Here is a 21,278-nt window from a genome sequence, read left to right as displayed (position 1 = left end):
TTAGTGCAATTGTATGGTCCTAAGTCAAAAGAAGATAATTCCTACATTTTTCTTAATTCATATTAACATTTCCATCTACATTGAATGATCAATTTGCTAAGAGTTTCCTTTCATTTTGTTCTTGCTTGGATTCTTAAGTAATTTAATCAAATTTAATATGTCTTTGAATATTATGTTTGTTCTGAGCAGGAAGGTAATGTATGAGCATATTCTTAAATTTGATTCTAATACCCTTCAATAGAATAAATACCTCCCTCATAATCACCTTCAATATCAAAGACCAAAATTAAAATATTGGTGAACTAGCACAAAAGAATAAATGTTGACATTTTAAAATATCCACAGCAGGAAACTAAAAACATTTAAGAATTTAGTATAAGCAGATATTTGAGTGATGACAGGGAACTCAAATACCACTATTTAAGTTTCTCATTTGCAGGTTAGGAAACTGAAAAGCTAGCAAGCTGTGGGGCCTGGCCTGGGATGATTCCTGCCTCAGTTCACTTTCCAGGTTACTTGTACCTTACTGTCCCCAAGGAAAAGGATTTTTTATTATTATTATTCAGAAGTGAGTCTCTAAAACAGGGTTCCTTAACCACAGCAATATGGACATTTTAGACCAGATAATTCATTGTTATGGCATGCATTGTGGAAAGATCCAGTCTTTCTGACTCACTAGATGCCAGTAACACTCCCCTTCTGGACACTGTCAAATATCCCCTAGGGACAAATGGGCCCTAGTTAAGAACAACTGCTCTAAAGTCCTTCCCATCCCTAAAATACTATTAACATTAATTAAAAGAGAAAGATTTGGGAAGCTTGACACAATTTCTTGTAAGAATTTTAAATCCTGTTGTACTTTTCCACAATTTTAATACCCTAAATGAGGAAATTCAGCACCAGTGTGCCTTTCTCTAAATCTCCATTTGCTATGACAGCTTTCCTGCTCTGCTCTTAATCTAGTCATTGCTATTCTTTTTTTTTTTAAGATTTATTTATTAATTTATACAAGCACTGGGTACAGTCAGAAGCACAGGAGCATGAGAGAATTCACCAGAGCCAGAGTGGGGAACAGAACAGACAGACTGACAAAATTCACTGCTGAGGGGAGCAGCGGGTGTGGCAGGAGAGGTCTGCGCACCATGCCATGTGGGACCCTCTCCGGTGGCCGGGGATCTTACCGGTGCTGCAGGCCGGGGATCAAATGGGCGCTGCAGAGGCTGCGGGCAGCTTCGCAGACCAGCACTCAACTGCTGCGCCACCAGGAGAGGCCCAGTCATTGCTATTCTTGCCTTGGCTTTGTATTAGAGGAAATTATAGTTCCCAGGCCCCCTTATTTGCTCACTTTGAGATGAGGTCAATCAATGGGAGGTACTGGAGAGAGGTTGGGGTTGGCAGAAGCCAGGGCACTTCTCCCTTTCTCTGATAGTAGCCACAGAGTCACTTGCATGTACCCTACTCCTGCGAGAGAGATCCTACCTCTGCTGTCCCTGAACCTGTCTTGACTGGCCCCAGAACCTAGGCTCTGGTAATGACATTGTCTCTGTCTCTACAGCCCTCAGAGTCAAAGCAAATTTCTGTTGTTGCTACTCTCTGTTGCACCCTGCTCTCCCATTTGGCTTCTTTCTTCTATCACCTATGGAAGCAGTTTCTATGAACTGAATTGTATCCTCCAAAAATTCATTTTTTTGGGCCCTAACCCTCATTGTGCTTGTACATGGAGAGGGGTATTAATTAAGGTTAAATGAGGTATTAAAGGCAAAGCCTGATCTGATAGGATTGGTGTCCTTGTAAAAGCAGACACCAGAAAGCTAGCTCCTCACTCTCTCTCTCCCTCTCTCAATTTACTAAGAGACAATCACATGAATAAGTAATTATAATAACATATAGCAAGTTTATTAATAAACATATTATGAGAAAGCCAAATAGAGCATGACCCACAGCCAGGTCTTAGGATGCGATTTTCAAGGTTTGAATTCCATGTCCACCAATCTCTAATGTTTTGGCTCAGAACAAGCTACCTGACCTCTCTAGACCATCATTTTCTTTAAAAATGAGGAAAATAATAGTATCTATACCTCACAATGCTGTGGCAAGAAGATATAAGGTAATGAAAGTTCAGTTTCTGATATACTTTCTGGGAAATGACTTGTATGCATAGAAGGTTATCTTTATCATCAACAGGGGTGCATGGAAATGGGTTACGTAACATGAAACTCAGGGCTCCCCCTAATTTCCCATTCCTTCTCAGTCACTCTGATCTACTTGATTGACTATCTTTTCTTCCTCTTCCTCAGAAGAGAGATTGAATCTATCACCTTTTCTAGTAGGAGTATAGATTAGTACAACTATTTAAGAAAATTTCTTGATGGGACTCTATTAAATCTAAATATGTGAACACAAAGAAATTCCATTTGTACCTACTGACCCCCAAATGAGGACATTTCATATTACCAGGCATAAAAGAATGTTAATAGTAGCTTTACTCATAATAGTGCCAAATTAGAAGTTAACACAGTACCTATCAAAGCAAGGATAAATATATTGTGATATTTTATACACCGTTGGAATACTATTGATATATAACAAAGAGAACAAACTGCAATTGCAAGCCACAATATAGATGAATCTCACAAACAAAATGTTGAGGAAAATAAACGAAAGTGCATATTTACTGCACCATCTCCAGAAAGTTCAATGATAGCATGAATTTATGGTCATAGAAATCAGAGAGGTAGTTACTGTTAGGAAGGTATTTATTGAGAAGACAAGTAGTGTGCTAGCAAATGTTTAACAAACAACTCTCAAAAAAATAAATTTGAAAGCCCTGATATTATAGCATTTGCCATTTTTCATGGTATAAATGCTCCCACTATGGTGGATTTCAAGCTACCAAGTTTACACCACCAAGCACAGAGTTGACAAGACATGTCTATGTGTAGCCTCCTCTGGCAAGGGGTGTGAGGTAACGCTAGTGTGTAATTGTGAAGTGACAAGTGCTGTTCTGGTGTGCTAGAAATGTTCTGTATCTCCATCTGGCTAATGCTTACAAAGGTATATAGTCATTTAATATCTGATTCTTCTATGTGAACTTCAACAAAGAGCAAAATGTAACAAAGTCCATGAAAACTCAAAGAGAAAAGTAGTTGTAACCACTATGTTTCAGAGTATGATCCAGAGAGGTGACAGAGATGCAAAGACTGAGACACAGCAGTCAAATCTGTCTCCCAAACCGGCAGAAAAGAGAGACACCATTAATAGACATTGACATAAATAGAAAAAAGGACGGCAATTTTTTTAGTTGACCCATTCTCAAGCTTTTCAACTTGAGACTTAATTCAATCTTATTAAAGTTTAGTACACCATGCAGAAGAGAATTTTGCTTCTAAATTCTAAGGCAGATTCACTGCCTTAACTATCAATAACTATGATTCCATCACTTAGAGATAAAGATGATCCCTCTGGGTGACTCCAGAAAAACAATTTAAGTACCATACCACTTAAACACAAAGCTCACACATGAAAAAGAGCCAAGGTAAACAATATGGCTTTTGTTCTGAGTCAAAAATCACATTTGTATTATATTCCTTGTGTCTTAGTTTTTAATATGATTTAAGATATTTGTGGTTTAGGTAAATGAGATATTTTAACAAGACAACTGCACCTGGCATATACAGCACACATTTATATAGAGAGTTAGAAATTTAAAGGAAATAGTTCTGACTGATGATAGTCTGACACATCCACAGATTCATCGTTTTCTGATCTGGCAGACCAGGACCATAGAAAATATCAGACCAAGTACCTAGAAAACAAAACGACAGGATTAACATGTAATCTGAGGGGAAATGCTACAGACATTACAAATGGAAAACACTTTATACACGATGAAAAGCTTCTAGCTACTCATAGTTTTAATCTTATTTTTCTAAGTCATCTCTCTTCTTGGGAAATTAGAGATGCCAGTGGGACAAAAGGACATTGAAAAAGCTCTCTGATGATTTTTGTATTTGAACCAAGGTTTTCAGTTGACCAATATGCCTCTAGCCAGCTTACATGACTCTGCAGACCCTAGAACATACCCTGCCTTCTTGAACAAATACATCCCTCCATAGGGCTACTCTCCTTGGAGCTCTGAGGAAGTCAGGCCTTTGGGGGCTAAATATACCTATTACTTCCATTAAAGGGGGTTATGATCATCTGGTTTAGATCATCTGCATTAAAACCAAGGCGTATAGAATTTCTCTTGCCATAGTTTTAGGCATTGCCAAGAGAAGTGGAAAAAAAAAAACCTGTTTTTTTTTTTTTTTGAAAAAAAAAAACCTCTAAATCTATGGGGAATAACTTAATTCAGGAATTTCCTTTGAAGTGAAAAAGCACAGCTGAAAATCTGGGACACAATTTCCATCTCATTAAATGACTCTCCCAAATATGAGGGACCCCAAAACTTGCCCTAATTGCCTCTGCAGTTGGTGAATTGCATGCTGTGACTTTGATGTAGAAATGACAGAAAGGATCTATGTACATTAGAGATCTAGTTTCCTTCCCATCAGCCCCCACTGAGGGGAAGCAGGAGGAGAGTGAGGTGCCATTTATGCTGAGTCATCTGAAATAAGCCAACTGTAATGTGATTTCCTGCTTATGAATTCTTTCCTGGAATTTTATTTCAAATTAGAACTACTGCCCAATATTTCTTCCTTCTTAAAAGAAGTAGACACCAATTCTCTGCAAATTTTGACTAATATTTAGAATACTCTAAAATTCAGAATTGAAATTTAGTCTTTTTGCTTTGATCCCATATTAAGCCTGGGAGACAAGTCTCAGTAAAGAATAAAGAAAATGAACCAAAAACTAGGATAAGGCAACTCTCATCTTTCATTGTCACATCCTTGAAATAAAAGCCCACAATTCATCAGCAGGCTTGGCAGCTAAGATCACACTTTCTTGCATTTCACTAGATCTGGGAAAAATGCATCACTGTTCATAAAAATAGCAAATGAATTGGAAGAGTTTCATCAGATAGCAAGGATAGCAAGGCTCAGATAAACTTGCTAAGTAATATGCATGAGTTCCCACATTCTGAAGTAGTCTTAAAAATTCTGTAAATTTATCACTTTTCTTTTAACTGCTCTACTCCTGGGATCTCCTATCAGGATTAATTTTGTCCTACAAAGTCATGACTAATTGTGTCAATAATTTTTTTCTTGGTTAAAGTGTGGAGAGAAAGTGCTAATCACTTTAGAAGCTTGTAAGTTGCTGCAGTCAAGTAAGGAGAAATATGATATTTTTTGGTTAGTTAACTCAGCATAATGAGAATTCTAACATTTATAAAGTTTCTTACAAAATTAATGTATTTTTGCATAGATTCCTGGCATCCTATGTGAGAGGAATCCCTCAAGCAGGTTTTCTTTTGTTGTTTTTTGTTTTTGCATAGAAGAACTGGGTGTAGGCCGGAGGTGGGGGGGTGGGTGAGAGGATTCATCAGAGATAGTGGGGGGCAGAACAGGCAGATCTACTGAAATACACTGCTGAGGGGGAACAGCGGGCAAGACAGGAGAGGTCTGCTGTGCCATGTGGGTAGCTCTTTGTCTGGGGCTCAAACTCATGCTCCAGTGGCTGCAGCCAGTCTCATAGGTTGTGTCTTAACCCCTTGCGCCACCAGGGAGGCCCCAGTAGGTAGTCTTAATGGAGATGTGAAAAGAACCATTGGCCTGATCAATCAAAGCCAATAACTTAAAAGACAAATGCCAAAGACTAAATGTTGGAGGATGGTTTTCTCACATGATTTTTTTTATAGAGACAGTTTGAATGTATTTTCTGCAGGGAGGTAAGTGATTGTTTCCTTCTTTAAATTATTTATTAAAAGATTTCTCTTTGGGTGTCTTTGTATTTTCTTGAATTTGGGAAAAACAGAATAAAGATGGGCCTAATTGTTAGGCAAATAGTATTAATGAGTGTAAGGTAGAATAACATAACTTTTGCGTATCTTTATAGATTTAATATCAGAAGACTATTTTCAAAGTTCCTTTTTGAATAGAGATGGAACATAAAGTGATTTTTTTTTCTCTTCAAATCCTAGAGGAAGAGCAGGTTTCAGACTAAGGGTTTGAACAAAAATTTCAAGCAGTTCTTTGAACCACTTCCTATATTTCCATAGTATCTAAAAATCACAACTTAACTGATATAACTCAAAATAGGGTTATATTTGATGTTATTACCATACAAATTCCAAACTTATAAATTACTCAATGGAAGGTTTTTTTTTAAGTATTTTCTTATACATATCATTTTTTTAAAGATTTATTTATTTATGCATACAAGAGCTGGGTACAGGCCAGAGATGCAGGGGTGGAGTGAGAGGATTCACCAGTGACAGAGTGGGGATCAGAACAGGCAGATCTACTGAAACACACTGCTGAGGGAAGCAGCGGGAGAGAGAAGGGAGGTCTGCTGCACCATGTGGGTAGCTCCCTGGTCAGCCTGGGCTCGAATTTGTGCTGCAGAGGCTGCAGATTGCTTCACAGTGCTGTGCTTAACCCCTTGCGCCACTAGGGAGGTCCTACATATATCATTAAAACTACTAATAAAATATATAATATGTAATAAAAAACATGGGGTATGCCAATTGCAATGACTTTAGCTCTTATATGAGAGAAAACATTTCTAGTTGATTAGGTCCTTATTTTCTCTGCCTTTATTTTTGAGATTCTTTTGAAATGCATCGCAGGTTGTAGCCAGTCATAGCCAATCTGAACTTGAGTCTAACATGTTATTTGACACATATATTGACCCTTACACTGAAGACCTTATTTAAAGACTTCTCTCTCAGGCCTCCCTGGTGGCACAAGGGAAGGGGTTAAGCATCGCACTATGAAAAAAATCCACAGCCTCTGCAGCACAAGTTTGATCCCAGGCTGGCCAAGGAGAAACCCACATGGCATGGCAGACCTCTCCTGTCTCACCCACTGCTCCCCTCAGCTGTGTGTTTTGGTAGTCTGCCTGTTCTGTTCCCTGCTCTGTCTCCGGTGGATCCTCTCACCCCTAACCCTGCATCTCTGGCCTGTACCCCAGCTCTTATATGCATAAATAAATAAATCTTTAAGAAAAGGCTTCTCTTTCAAGCATTCATTTAAAGTCTACTTTATTAACATATGTGTGTTATTTATGTTTATAAAAGTGTGAGTTTATATCTCTATGGCCAATAGTTCCTATATCTAAATTAATAGTAACCCAGAATACAATGTGGAAGGACAAAGGACATTTTACAAAAGGGAGAATTGAAACTATAGACAATGCACAGCATCATTTGACTTTGATCACATACAATACATAAAGAAACACACTGATAACAACCAACAGAGAACACTTCTTATTCACACCTATTCATTTTGGCCCTAAGGAAGTTATACGCAACAGTCCGATTTAACAGTAATAGTCCCTACCCTTTAGCTAATGGTTGACTGAGAAATTCCACCAATAACCCAAATGATCACTAAACTGCTTTAATCCCAATTAAAATGTGCTCTGGCAGTGATGTGGCACAAGTAAGAGGCAGAAACTTGCCAGAAAGCTTGAAGAGTATACTGACTAGCCTACCATGGGGGTGAGCAGACTTCACTCACTGTGCTAACTAGCTCTCAGGATTAACCAGAGACTTACACCTCACACATCATTAGGATTCTTGCCAATATCCTGAAATTGAATTGAGATTGAATTTGACTCACTTGATATCCAAATTTGCCAAGATCTGGGATGACTCTAAAGTTGGTTCTCTGAAATAGCTAAATCTTGTCTTTCTGGCAAAAGAATTTTAGATCAGCTAAAATGTACCCTTCAGGTTCTAAAAACAACCAGGTCAAGAACATCCATGAAGATAAAATTCCTGGACCACTCAGCCATCCTGACTTCCTAAGAAAAAATTCTTTTCAAAAAAAGATCTATTTATTTATGCATACAAGAACTGGGATACAGGCCAGAAGTGTAGGTGGTAAGAGGATTCACCAGAGACAGAGTGAGGAACAGAACAGGCAGAGTGACTGAAATACCCTGCTGAGGGGAGCAGCAGGCCAGTCAGGAGAGGTCTGCTGCACCTTGTGGGTAGCTCCCTGGCCGGGGATGGAACTCGTGCTGCAGAGGCTGCGGATAGCTTCGCAGGTTGTGTCTTAACCCCTTGTGCCACCAGGGAGGACCCCCTAAGATAAAATTCTTATACAGGATTTATTCATCCTTAATAATCAAACTGATGAGGTAAATACGTAAGTCTTAAGCAGAGTTTTTTGAAAAACTTCTCCAAGTGACTTCATAGTTCTTTCAGTGAAAGAATCAAAGGCACCTGTCTCTAGTTTTTGGAATTTGTTAGGTTTCTCTAGAATGGAATAACAAATAAAAACAGGTCCCCATATTTTTGAGTTTGGTTTGTGTTGTGTTTCAAAATCAGGAAGAATGATGAGAAATTTTAAAGACTGTGTTTGGAATTTGTTTGGTGTTTTTTCTCCTAACTTCAGAAAACCTCTTGTACTAGTTGTCCCTGGGAAAAGATATCAGAAACTAAGAAGTCTGTGGAAATTGATTTAATTATTTTCCCACAAGAACTAATAAATAAACAGGACAATGAATAGTCAGTACTGCAAGATCGCACCATACCTCAAAAACTGCCAGTCCAAATGCAAGCCAAAGGATAATTTCAACACGGTCACTAACTACTTTCTTTATGAGAGGAGCACATGGCTGTTAAAACAAAATATATATATATATAAATTACCTTTAAAAACTTTTTCACTTCATTTTAATTAATTTATTTTGGTAGTTGAAGACACTCAACATAAAGGATTTAGATGATTCCTTCCATTCAATGCTCTTCCCCCTCCCAAAGGCCATTCATTGTTATCTGTCTGTCCATTAAAAAGCATATGAAGAGCAAAATTTCTCATCATCTCCCTAATTTCTGAATCTAAGGAGTTTGCATTGTAAATAATAATTTTATCTTAACTTTGAATAATTAATTTTAGAACTATTATCATATTTACTGTGTAATTTTTAAGTTTGTAACCTATAGTAGCAAGTTTCCTTGATTGGGGCTTCAGCTAATTATAATTCGTATTTTCACTTTTATTTTTTATTTTTTTATACAAGAGCTGGGGTGCAGGGCAGAGGTGCGGGAGGGTGAGAGGATTCACCAGAGACAGAGTGGGGAGCAGAACAGGCAGAGCGATGGAAACACACTGCTGAGGGGAGCAGAGGGCGAGACAGGGAATGTCTGCTGCGCCATGTGGGTAGCTCCCTGGACAGCCGAGAATCAAACCCACGCTGCAGAGGCTGTGGACAGCTTCACGGCACTGCGCTCAACCCGCTGCGCCACCGGGGAGGCCCCATATTTCCACTTTTAAAACAAGGTTTTTCAAAAATCCCTTAATGTGTCAGGATTATGTTTACTTTTCAAAGAAACAGACCATTTTGTCAACTATTATGCCTTTATTTTCAATTAAAAAGAAAATTTATAAAGTCCCCTGACAGCCACATATTTTTGAAATTTATTCAAACCAGAATGCAATTCCAATGTTAAATAAAATATTTCAGGCCATACCTAACTATTCCAACAACCGCAATTTTTAAATGTAAAAATATTACACAATGTAATATTGTCTTTTATATAACCAGAAAATATATCATTCCTATGATAGTCTTACATGTGAACTGACTAACAAAATACTGCTATTTATTAAGTAAAGTAAAGCTTCTCCACAATACTGAGTAAGACACTCTCATCCCATCATTCTTGAATGGGTCTCTCCCTTCTGATCTTACTCAAAGTAGTAGCCATTTGAGGAAATTATTATCATCATTTAGGGTTAATTATGAGATTAATGATCACATTGACCGAGTCACATTCATTATACTTAAAGAGTTTGTGATAACCAGGTTATCTTGGCAAAAGGGAGAGAAAAAAGAAATGCAAGTTATGGCCAATTCAGTTTCTTATTTTTCCAGGCTTTTTGCAAATGACACCAGGAGGTGGAAGTATTTTATGAATTTATGAACTTCTTTTTGGGGAGCTGCTATAGCTACCAGCCTATATTCAGCTGAAATAAGTGAAAATTTGGAGTGTCCATTATTTTTTAGAATAATGACAGGGCTTTTCAAAGTTCTATCCTGAGGAAAATCGTCCCTGATGATTTGTTGAATCTTAAAAGGGGACAAACACCAATCTTCAGTGGAATTTACTAATTTCTTCATTTTCCTAAGCAGAATCTATGTTCATTTGCATTATATTTATATTCCCATCTTCCTTAGAGATATTGTGTCACTAAAATTAGGTAGGGGAGAATAAAAAAATTAAGAATAAAACTTTTTTAGTGATTATTACTTTGACAATGAATGGTAGCTCTGTAAACTGGTTAATGATTTCTCCTCCATTAATTACCAGTAACAGCAATTCCCAATTTCCCTTCAAAACAATATGGTTAATTTTTATAAGATTAGTAAAAGGGATATTATAGCCAGCAAGAGAGGTTTCTTCTAATTTAGTTCCATTTCCTAATATGTAATTCACACCAGTAACCATCTCTGAACCAGTGCTAGATTGAAAATAATTTAAAATTACTACAGAAATTAATCTATTAAATTATAATGGCTTCGTTGCATCTCTCTCCCAACTGGACTACAATCTCCAAAAAATTCCAGAAGCATATCTGCTTCTAGCAAGGGTCTGTCTGGCACAAAGTAGTCACTGAAGAATAATAACAAGTAAGTGCTTTAACATCAATGGTTACTTTTGTACATATCCTTTCCACTCAGAAGGCACAAATTATGTCAAGCCCTGTGGTAAGAGACATATCTCATTGTTCTCTAGGAATCCAAGTGCTAAACCCTGAAGACTGAATTAGATGGAGCCCCATAACACCTTTTGCCTGCCCCTAACCAAGAAATACCGTTAATTGTTTGGATTGTGTTTGTCCAGTTATCTTTCTTCCTTATTTGATCATTAGCTTCATGAATGCAGATACCACGCCCTGTTCAAGAATGGATCTCCAGGGGCTGTAGATCTTGCACACAGGAGATAGTCAATAAATATTTGATGAGGGCCTCCCTGGTGGCGCGCAAGGGAATACGAAGTAACCTATGAAGCTGTCTGCAACCTCTGAAGTTGTCCGCAGCCTCTGCAGTATGAGTTCGATCCCTGGCTGGCCAGGGAGCAACCCACATGGCACAGCAGACCTCTCGTGACTCGCCCACTGCTCCCCTCAGCAGTGTATTTCAGCTGGTCTGCCTGTTCTGCTCCCCACTCTGTCTCTGGTGAATCCTCTCACCCCCCCACACCTCTGGCCTGTACCCCAGTTCTTGTATACATTAATAAATAAATCTTTAAAAATAAATATATATATATGATGAATTAAGCAGTAATAAAAAATATGATATACCTATGTTGACATCCACATGTGAAATAAATATATCTACAATACATAAAAGATAAACTCAACTTTCAAAATTGACTTTAAGTGAGGCAACTTCTCAATTGGAGCAATAACTAGGTAAATGGTAGATACTACTTACTTAATACCTAGAATCAAAACCCCTAAAAGCCTGAAAGTTACCAAAAAGAGGACAAAATAAACTTTTATCTGCCTATTTCTACTTTGCCTCCCCCTGAAATAGACTATTTCTTTGACCTATTAATATTCGGTTCTATTAAATTTCAGACTCAGAAGAAATGAAATACTTTCAATTTTTTATATCTGCTTTTATCTTCAAATAAGTATTTCTCAAAGGGAGAAGGGATTTCTGTGGCTTTTATATCATAATTCCCATTGTAATTAGTACAAATTAATTTTTGTAGAAACTTTCATTGTGAAGAAAGAAATTAACAGAACCACTTTTTGTGTCAAATTTGATTTAGTAATTACCTGTTTGAAAACAAGCTTTCCTTGATAAGATGTACAAAGAATTGGTGCTCCTGTGCATGTACATGTCATGAAATAATTTTGAAAATTGTCTCCCCAATCAGAAGGTCCACTGATCAAACCACAACATTTAAACTGTTTGATGAAAAGTAGATACAAAAAAGCAGTCACTATAGAAGACATAACATGGTGAACACAAGGAATCATATTCTCCCAAAACATTATTAAATGTTACTTACCCTAAAAATGTTATGAATGTCACTTCACCCTCCTCGCTGAATGTTGGAACAAAAATGAAGGAATATTTCAGTTGGGGTTTAATAGGAATGAAATAAGGTGGCAGAAGCAAGCATTGAGAAAAGATGAAAGAATTGCCTTTTATTTTTTAATCACAAAAGAGAAGGGCCGAATCAGATCTGCATATTCTAGATTTTAGGAAAGACATTTTCAATGAGTTCACAAAAGACACAAGGTCTCTTTTAAAAACTGATCTTTGATCAGTTTTGGAGAAGAGAAGAAAAAAGACTAAGAGTCAAGCACAAGGCCAGAAAGGATGCTTAGGGGACCTGTACAATAGGAAAGGAAAAAACTTGTAGAATTATTACAGAAAGGTTAAGGTTCAGAATAAACTAAAATACGGGGAAACAAAAGGGACCAAGGAATGTGTTTGGGGAAGAAAAGCAAGGAAATAACTGAGTCCTATGATTCAGAATGTATGTCACATAATATCATCAGATAATAGAGAGAACTAATTATCCCTCTTCTATCTGCTCTACTAAGGAAAAAAACTCTTCAAAGAGAAAAGTAGAAAAAAAAATTGCTGAAGAGACTCCATCCAAAGCTGAGTGATTTTCCAGGCTCAAATACACTGCAATGCCAGGATACTGAAAGAACTTTTATTTACTGGCTGGGTAACCATGTTACCCATTAACTAAACCTCTCTGTGCCAGTTTCCTTAACTGTGAAATAAAGATAATAATAGTTCATAATTATAGCATCAAATTCATAGATTTGTTGTAACAATGAAAATAAGAGAACCCATGTGAAAATAGGAAATACTTAGCCCAGACACTGGCTTAGCCCAGCAGTATCAGCTGTTATTATCTGGTTTGGTTTTGTTGTTGTCATTGTTTCCACGATCTTCTCACATGAAGATGACTGGTTTAACGTTATCATTAATGATTTGTTTTATTTTGCATTTTTGTTATCACTTTTTGGTTTATTCGTTTACTTTTAATTGAGGTGACATTGGAACACCTCCCACGGGGTATTACACCAGTAGTAGTGCATCCACCACATAATCACCCATCACCCACCACTATAGTCCATTGCATATCCTTCCCTCTTTGTTCTTACCCCTCTATTATTAATGATTTAGATAAAGATAAGAACAATATCTTTTCAACTTTGTAGTTGATACAGAAATGGGAGTAATGACTAACACCTTGGAAAACATAACTGGGTTTCAAAGATAGTTCAAGCAATGGGTTTAAACTAGCAAGATCAACTGAGGCAGATATAAAGTCTTGTACTTTGGTTTAAAGACTTAATTGCAGAAATATATGCCTGACCAGAAATTCATATGACAAAGAGCTAGAGATGTCATTTGGTCCCAAGTCAATATTAGTAAATAGGGCAATCTTGAAACAATCTCCTGTCTTTCCAGGGAAACATACTATGTGCTCACTCCTGATCAAATACTCTTTTTTTTTTTAATAATAAATTTTATTGTTATATTCCCCATACAATTGCAGCCCCCCCATTCTGACCCCAATCCCTCCCCTCCCGCCCCCACCCCCCAAAAAAGTGTCTCTGGTTCATAGTTTTTTGTTGATTTTGATTCAAATACTCTTGAATGTTATTCATTGGTATGAACACTCCAGCTTAAAAAAAAAGGAAGTCCCAATATATGGACTCAAAGATCAATCTATAGTTGAAACAGAGTATAACTCAGGATTCCATAGAAATTATTTATTTAAAGGGTAGGATTTGAGAGGTTAAACTTGACATGATATCGGGTCACCAGATCAGATGTGAGAGCAATTGGGGACGAAGCTGATGTGGACTTCCAAGAAAGCATTATAATAGCTGTGTGAACAAAGCACTGTACAGTAAATGATACAACAATCTCTAGACGAATGATGATTATGGGGCATCCAACAGGGGCACATTCCATCAGTGTGTTAGCAGAGAATATGTATAGTAATTCCCTGAAATTCAAAGAGAAGGTCACTTAGCATCTATATCTTCTGCCTGTGCATGGTGAGGTCCCGGGTCACACAACCAGAGTTTGGGGTAGGAATTGTTTTTCCCAAAGAAGCATCACTGGAAAAAGAAGCTCTGATGGATAAGAAAAAGAAAAGAAAAACACCTAAGAATGGATAATAAAAAGAGCCAAGGCACTTTAGGCAGAGGATTTGTGTACAAGAATGGAAGCAATCCAGAAATTATTCTACAACAAACAGAACATTAGAAACCCATGGCTGGCACTAAGATCTTGGACACTGGATGGTGTTCAGCAAATGTGACTCATGATCCAACTCAGAGACCCAATAGGTATTGACCTTATTCAACTCTGAGGAATAACATTGATGCTCAGCCCCACCCAGCAGAGGAACTGCCTAAAGTGCCTCCTCGCTTTAAACCTGGATCAAGCTGGAGTCTAAAGTGGGAATGATCCTGGAGGAGAAAGGATCAAGGAATGCAGTTATAGGCTAGCTAGGAAAATCATAACAGAGGACCTAGTTAATAAAGAACTGACACATATCAGGTGTCAGCTCTTGGATATGATGTTTTATTTTATTTTTACTTTTTAAAATCAAATTTTATTGATTTGCCATTTGTTTGCATGACCATGTAATTTGGGAAGTACAACTTCACACCTCAACATGTATACATGCTTCCCTCACCCTCCCCCAAAACCCCAGTGCCAATACACACCACGCGTCCCCCAACTCCCACCTTCCCCTGGTAACCACTATTGGATATGATGTTTTAAATGAAATATTTATAATCCCTATTCAAGTAAGTACAAGGAAATGCTCTAGGAAAGAAAATCTGGTAAATAGCTCAAGAATCTACGTATCAAATACCAATGGTTCCGCTTATATGTGGAATAGAGAGAAACCAAACTAAGGGTCAGATAATGACAAACTTTTTAAAACAAACTCTTGAACGCTCACCATGTATCTGAGGCATCTGGAAGGGGAGGCACAATGGTGGTAGAGAGCACAATGGATTATGGAGAGCACAATGGATTGCACAATGGATTGCACAATGGATTGCACAATGGTGGAGAGCACAATGGATTATGGTGGAGAAATAGTCATGCTTTGGTGACAGAAATATGGTGACCACATCAGGGGAGAAATCCTGTACTGTCAAAAAATTAACAAGGATGAAAAATAATGGTAATTTATTTGAAAAAAATAAATCTTTAAAAAAAGAAGCCACTGTATCTGTGTTAGCAAAGCTTTTAGCAGTCACATGATAGGCATTTTCAAAAAAAATATGCAACATATAAAATCATTAGTAATTTTTCTTTTTCCTCTGAAACTCCAGAAGGAAAAACTAAAACTAAATGATATCAGTTATAGGCAAGCTGATTTGATTTCAAATTAAGAAAGAACATATTAATTACCAAACTTGGATATAAATGGATAGGATGGGCAAAAATTGGTAAACTTTCAGCTCTTCAATATTTGATTACAGGGTAGATGAGCATAAAATAAGATATTTCAATGACAATCAGGTTAAATGTCCTATAAAATCCAGTTCTCGTCTAAGAATCCCTATGACAAATGTGAAGTGGATGCTACATATAGTTAATATGATGTGAATTTTGGATAAAGAAGGCATGATTAGGAAGAGTTTCACAGAGCAATATTTCAGTCGAGTCCTAAAGTACGTGAAGTATTTGGAAAGAAAAAGAAAAGTAGTAAGTTTATTCCAAGGATGGGGAATGACACAAAGCAAGGTAAGCAGAATATACAAGGGATCCTGAGTAGACAAACAAGGTTGGACTGGCATGTAAAGATTAGGCAGGAAGCAGATATTAGCACACCTTCAACAATGTGAGTCCAAGTTTTGACATTACCTTAAAGACAATAAAAGAGTTAAACCAATTTTAAAAAAATAGGGTCTATTGTAATGATTATAAAGAAGTGACAAATGAGATCTGGGTTCAAATTCCAACCCCATCAAATTGTTAGCTGTTAGACCTCTCTACAAATGATGAAGACTGATATTTATTATCTATCATACAAAGTTAAGAATTGAGTTGGGAAATAAATGGGCTACTGAATATAAAGCCTGGTCCACAGTAAGTAGAAATAAATTATAGACACAGCTACTTTTAGGGATCAAGGGCTAGGATGTGGGTAGACAGAGAGAGAGAGAGAGAGAGAGAGAGAGAAAGAGGGGGGGGCAGAGAGGGAGGGAGGGAAGGAGGGAGAGAAAGAATCCCAATAGCACAAACACATTATTTGTCAAAATGGTAAATGATGCTAAATATTAAAACAATTATTGATATGGCCCAATCAAAGCTTAACCTAGCCTAAAAATAACTTCTTAATCTCTGTCTTCCAAACTGCTTTAGAACTTGGAAAGAAGTTGGAAAAACAATAGAAATATTCTTGCATTTTTATTCTTGTATGATGACAAAATAATTAGTCAAAATCTGCAAAATGGAGACTTTTTCAATAACTAAGAAACACGCTGTTAAAAATTAGGAAAACACAGAACTATGTTCAACTCCTTCAAAAGATCTACAAATTCTAATTACCTTTTCTTGAAACATAGCTACGGCTGTCTGGAATGTTTTCCCAGCATCATCTGTTGCAGTCAAAAGCACTACATTTTCATAGAGAATCTCATTCAGAATGTGCTCTGTCTGAAAATGGAAAATATTATTAAATTATTCATACCATAAAGTCATGTTCTAATTTCTTAGACTGTTCCAAAATTATCAAACATATGTATACATACCTTAGATCTGAAATTAACTGTTAAGAAACCTGCTGACAACTGCATCATCATGATCAGAAACAAGCCTACAAAATACTGGGGAAGAAAAGAAAAAGAATATATATATATAAAAACATTATATATATAAATACATATATATCATATATAAGTCACATTACATAGTATATATATTATCCCTGTACATTGAGTAAATAACATCTTGGGACATTTTGGCCTGGCACTTCTTTCTGCAGCTGGGATCAAATCACAGTTGGAGTATTAATCACAATCTTCATATACTCCATTCTTTGCCTCAAGGCTCAATAGCAAATTGGGGGACCATCACTTCTCAGAAACATTGACAATAATTGACAAAATATCATTGATCAGACTACTGGCATCGTCCTGATGCTGAATGGAAGAAAGTTTGAAAACATCAAACACAAATTCAGGACTGACTTCAAAAAATGCTTCGACCACTAGACTCAACTGGGATCTTGTTATAAATGCCTGTTTCTGAAGCCTGCCTCAGAGCTATCTAATTAGAATTTTAAAAATGCAGCTCACAAATTAAGTCTTTTGACATGCTCTTTGAGTAATTCAATTCCCTAAATTGCAAATGAGACCTTATTAATTAAAAAGCAACCATTAGGAATGCTGTGAGAATTCCACTCAAACTCCTGTCTCTATCTTTTCTCATAAACAAATAGCTACAAAAAAAAAAAATCTTTTCAGGGACTCATCCGATACTTCTTTTATTAGAGAAACAAGTTTAGATGATGTCTGATAAACTCTTATGTCAGATTTATAGCTAATAAATACTTGATGCTTTTTTCCTAATATTTTTATTTACTAATTTTTACTACGTATGATGTTAAAAATGAATGTCTATGGGTTAACCCAACCAATCCATCCTCCTTGAAGCTTTCTAAGCAATGAAACTGATTATTGCACTCTTACAATTTTCTTAGACTATAATATGATTTGACCACGCTTCACACTCAGATTTATTTCCCTTCACTTACCAAAAATCATCTATTATTCTCTCTAGTCATTCCTAAGAGCTTGCAGTTCCCCAAACATGGCCGCATTGTACTGCCAGTCTCTCCCTGGAAATCTCATCACATCCTCAACCAGGCAAGGACCTTACTTCTACTCCTCACTTGAAAGATCCCTCCTCTATCTTTGTCTTCTTCCTGGGACACATCCATGGTAGCTAATTGTTTACTTCTTAATCTTCCCGAATGGGTTCTAGTCTTAAGGTCTGTGTATCATTTAACACAGTACCTGGCATATAGCAGGTACTTAGCATAATAACTGAGTGAGTGAGTGAACGAATGACTAAAATTTCTCTTCTCTTAGGATACTCTCTAACTTAAACTAAACATACTAACTTAACTGAGCTCTCCAAACATAAGTTAGAGCATCATGAATCTTGGCAAGCACTTTAGACAGAAAAAGGGTACAGGAGCAATTCTCTGCACTCTGAGCTTTAGCCAACACATTGTGTTGTGTCTGGAGAACTCACCACAAAAAGCACAAAGCGGTTTTCTGCGACTGTACCACAGCACCCCAGGAACCCCAGTATCGTGATGACAGCACCCACCACAATCAACATATTCATAGCAACATGGGGATTAATGTCATAAATCCCTTCACCTAAAATCTGAAAATAAAAAGATAAATGACATTTGATGAATAATATTTTTTGTTTGTCATTCAACAAATATCCATTGGGTACATACTATCTGCCGGTCCCCATTCTAGAACCCTGAGCTAATTCAGTGACCTAAACCAGCACAAATCTCTTCCTTCAGAGCTTACAATCTATTCAGATGTTACTTCTCTGAATAATGTTCCCAACTTCATAATTTTCTAAGATGATACATCAGATGTTGGATAGAAGGGGCTTGGTAGGCTTTTAAAACATGTTATTTTTAAAAAACTTAACAAATACAAGTACTTTCACTTATGAGGCAAGCTTTAGTTTGCATATTTTGTCTTTTATATATAAGTGTGGCATTCTAAAGTGTGTTTTTATGATTATTTAATTATTTATACTAAAATTCGAAGCTTCTCAAACTGGTAATAAGCCCAATATGAATGAATCTCAAAAACACTATATAGAATTAAATAAGCCCTATTCAAAAGAGTGATTACTATATGATTCCATTTATGTGACATTCAAAAATAGACAAATCCAAACTATGAGGCAGATTTCAGAGTACTGCCTGACTTTGAGCTGGATAATATGGAAAGGAAGAATTTACTGCAAGGGGATATAATTAAATTTATGGCTTTGCTTATGGACTGTAATAGTGATTATATAGATTTATACATTTTTCCAAAGCAAACAAAATAAGCAAAAAACTAGTTCTTGCTAATTCTTATCAATACTATCTCCTTGTTCCCATAAGTTATAATCCAGAGTCTTCCTGAAATTCTTTATTTTTACCTAATAGGATTATAAGGAAAGAATCCTAAGATCTCTTATGCATAATTCAGTTCTTTGCCCCCCTACACACATACTCTTCTCTTCATCACCTTCATGACACCCAGACTCAATCCATCACTTGTTCTCTCTGTATGTGTGAAAGGAAGTCACAGTGATACAAGAAAGCCTTGCACCCATGGTGCACCCATGGTGCACCCATGGTACACACCCAAATTTCTCCTATGAACTCTACCTACTGAGCTATTTCTAGATATATTATAGAGCAACTCTAAAGGGAAATGCGTGTAAGTCCTCGCCTACGCACTTAAAAAAATTACTCAGAACAAGACCCAAAGGCAGGCATACATAGAAAGGTTAATAAAAGGTTTATTTATAAGGGAAATAAAAAGAGGTGGAACAGAAAGAGAAAGAGAGACAGAGAGAGACTAATTGGTCAATATGTCCTACCAGTAACATTTTCTGAGTTGGGACCCCAGGTGCATTATGAAGACAGAAAAACCCAAGCCCTCTTTAGGCCCACATGTGTTGCCTTTTATATCAAGTATGGCTGCTTAACTCCATCCTTATTTCCCAGCAATCCCCCCTTCAAGTAGTCAAGAATCTTGCCATGATGGGAGTTGTAATCCTGATGCCCGGGATTTCTTTCACGTGGAAATGTGGGGTGGATTCAGTAAAACATCAGTGGGTGGCATTATTCAGAACATAATGTTCCTCTGACAGATACAGCGCTGGTTCTTAGTCTAACTCAGAATATCTGTCACTTAAGATCTGCTGCAAAGCATATAGGTATGTTCCCTTCACTGCCCACAAAAAATTTTACTATTTATATCTTTTTTTGAGGACTTTTAAAATCAATTCATAGCCCAGAAGAAATCTCTGTTTGACAATCAGTAGGAAGGAAGGTGCTGATGCTGTAAAAGCCTTAAGACAAAGAATTATTTTCCAGTCGGGATATACAAATATATTCTTCTAGCTCAGGAAAAGTCAACTAACCTCAGTTGCCCACATATGAAGGGAGTTGATCCAGCCTCTGGAATATCCAAGTTTCCTTGGTCTCAAAGTCTATCTTGCAGATAATGTTTCAATTTACGTATTTAGAAAGCATGTTTATATACTAAGGATTTTCTACTTGCTTTTCTGGGTTTTTTTTTTGTTTATTTCTTTTATAAGATTGTAGCTAAGAATTAAGTTTTGTTAATAAACAGGCATGGCATCTGGGTCAAAATAGCTAATGACAAAAAGTAGCATTAGAAAACCAGCTTTCCCCACTCAACCTCAAATACTTCTTCACTGGACTGTTGTGGTCAGTGCAGACAGCCACTAAGATGTCTGGGAGGACAGAAGCCTCACTGGCCGAGATATTAGGACTCGAGTTAAATATCCCAGACCTAGGTCACATATGCGCAACAAGGTCTGGCAACTAGGTCTGGCTAGCCCACATTTTTTTAGTACATAATGAAGCACTTTCATCAGACTGATGTGGACAGGGTGACCTACCACCAGAGATTGTGTTGACTGCCTGGGGGTCATTGTTCCAAGTTCAGCCCCACAAATGGCTCTTTCTTACCCAAAGAGAAGTGAAATTCTGAATTCAGGTGTTTACTCTGGGAAAGGGGTAGCAGTTTGAAAAGCTGTCTCGTATAAACAGTGTCTGTGTGTGTCTTAGGACAAGGGGAAATTTTCTAAAGGAAGTGGAATGGCTGAGCTTGGAAGAAGAGGGCTCAGCGTCCCTTTTCGGATTATAAAGGCTCTTCTGGGCTAAAGTGGCTGCCTGTCTGTTTTGGCTCAAGGTGCTGAGCTTAACCTGAGGGAGAACAAAGTATTCCTAGGAGACACTTTCAACAGAGACGGAAGATATGCACCAAGACCTCCTTGACATTCTTCTTTGTTTATGCTCATGTTTCCCCTTCTAAAACAACTACCACTGTTTTTCCATTAGTAAAATTCAGCTCTTTGCCCAA

The 21,278-nt window shown here is 37.1% G+C and overlaps 1 protein-coding gene across 6 annotated transcripts in view; it reads right to left on the bottom strand.

Moving 5' to 3' along the window:
- Positions 1-2,923: 2,923 nt before the first annotated feature.
- Positions 2,924-21,278, bottom strand: part of TSPAN8 (tetraspanin 8) — a 42,979-nt gene continuing 24,624 nt past the window's right edge. For 4 of the 6 annotated variants that reach the window (XM_054696231.1, XM_054696230.1, XM_054696232.1 and 1 more), the window contains 6 exons: positions 18,391-18,528; positions 16,884-16,958; positions 16,681-16,788; positions 11,901-12,032; positions 8,644-8,727; positions 2,925-3,805 (listed from right to left, as the gene is read on the bottom strand). In XM_054696231.1, coding sequence (XP_054552206.1) covers positions 3,752-3,805; positions 8,644-8,727; positions 11,901-12,032; positions 16,681-16,788; positions 16,884-16,958; positions 18,391-18,528 — 591 coding nt within the window. In that variant the 3' untranslated portion in view covers positions 2,925-3,751. Of the gene's footprint in view, positions 3,806-8,643; positions 8,728-11,900; positions 12,033-16,680; positions 16,789-16,883; positions 16,959-18,390; positions 18,529-21,278 lie in introns of all 6 variants that reach the window. The other 2 variants (XM_037513989.2, XM_037513990.2) reach the window with 2 other exon arrangements.

Source organism: Talpa occidentalis, unplaced genomic scaffold (genome assembly GCF_014898055.3).
Source record: "Talpa occidentalis isolate TD23 unplaced genomic scaffold, MPIMG_talOcc4v2.1 talOcc4.16, whole genome shotgun sequence".
NCBI lineage: Eukaryota > Metazoa > Chordata > Mammalia > Eulipotyphla > Talpidae > Talpa > Talpa occidentalis.
This window is presented reverse-complemented; position numbering and strand designations above follow the sequence as displayed.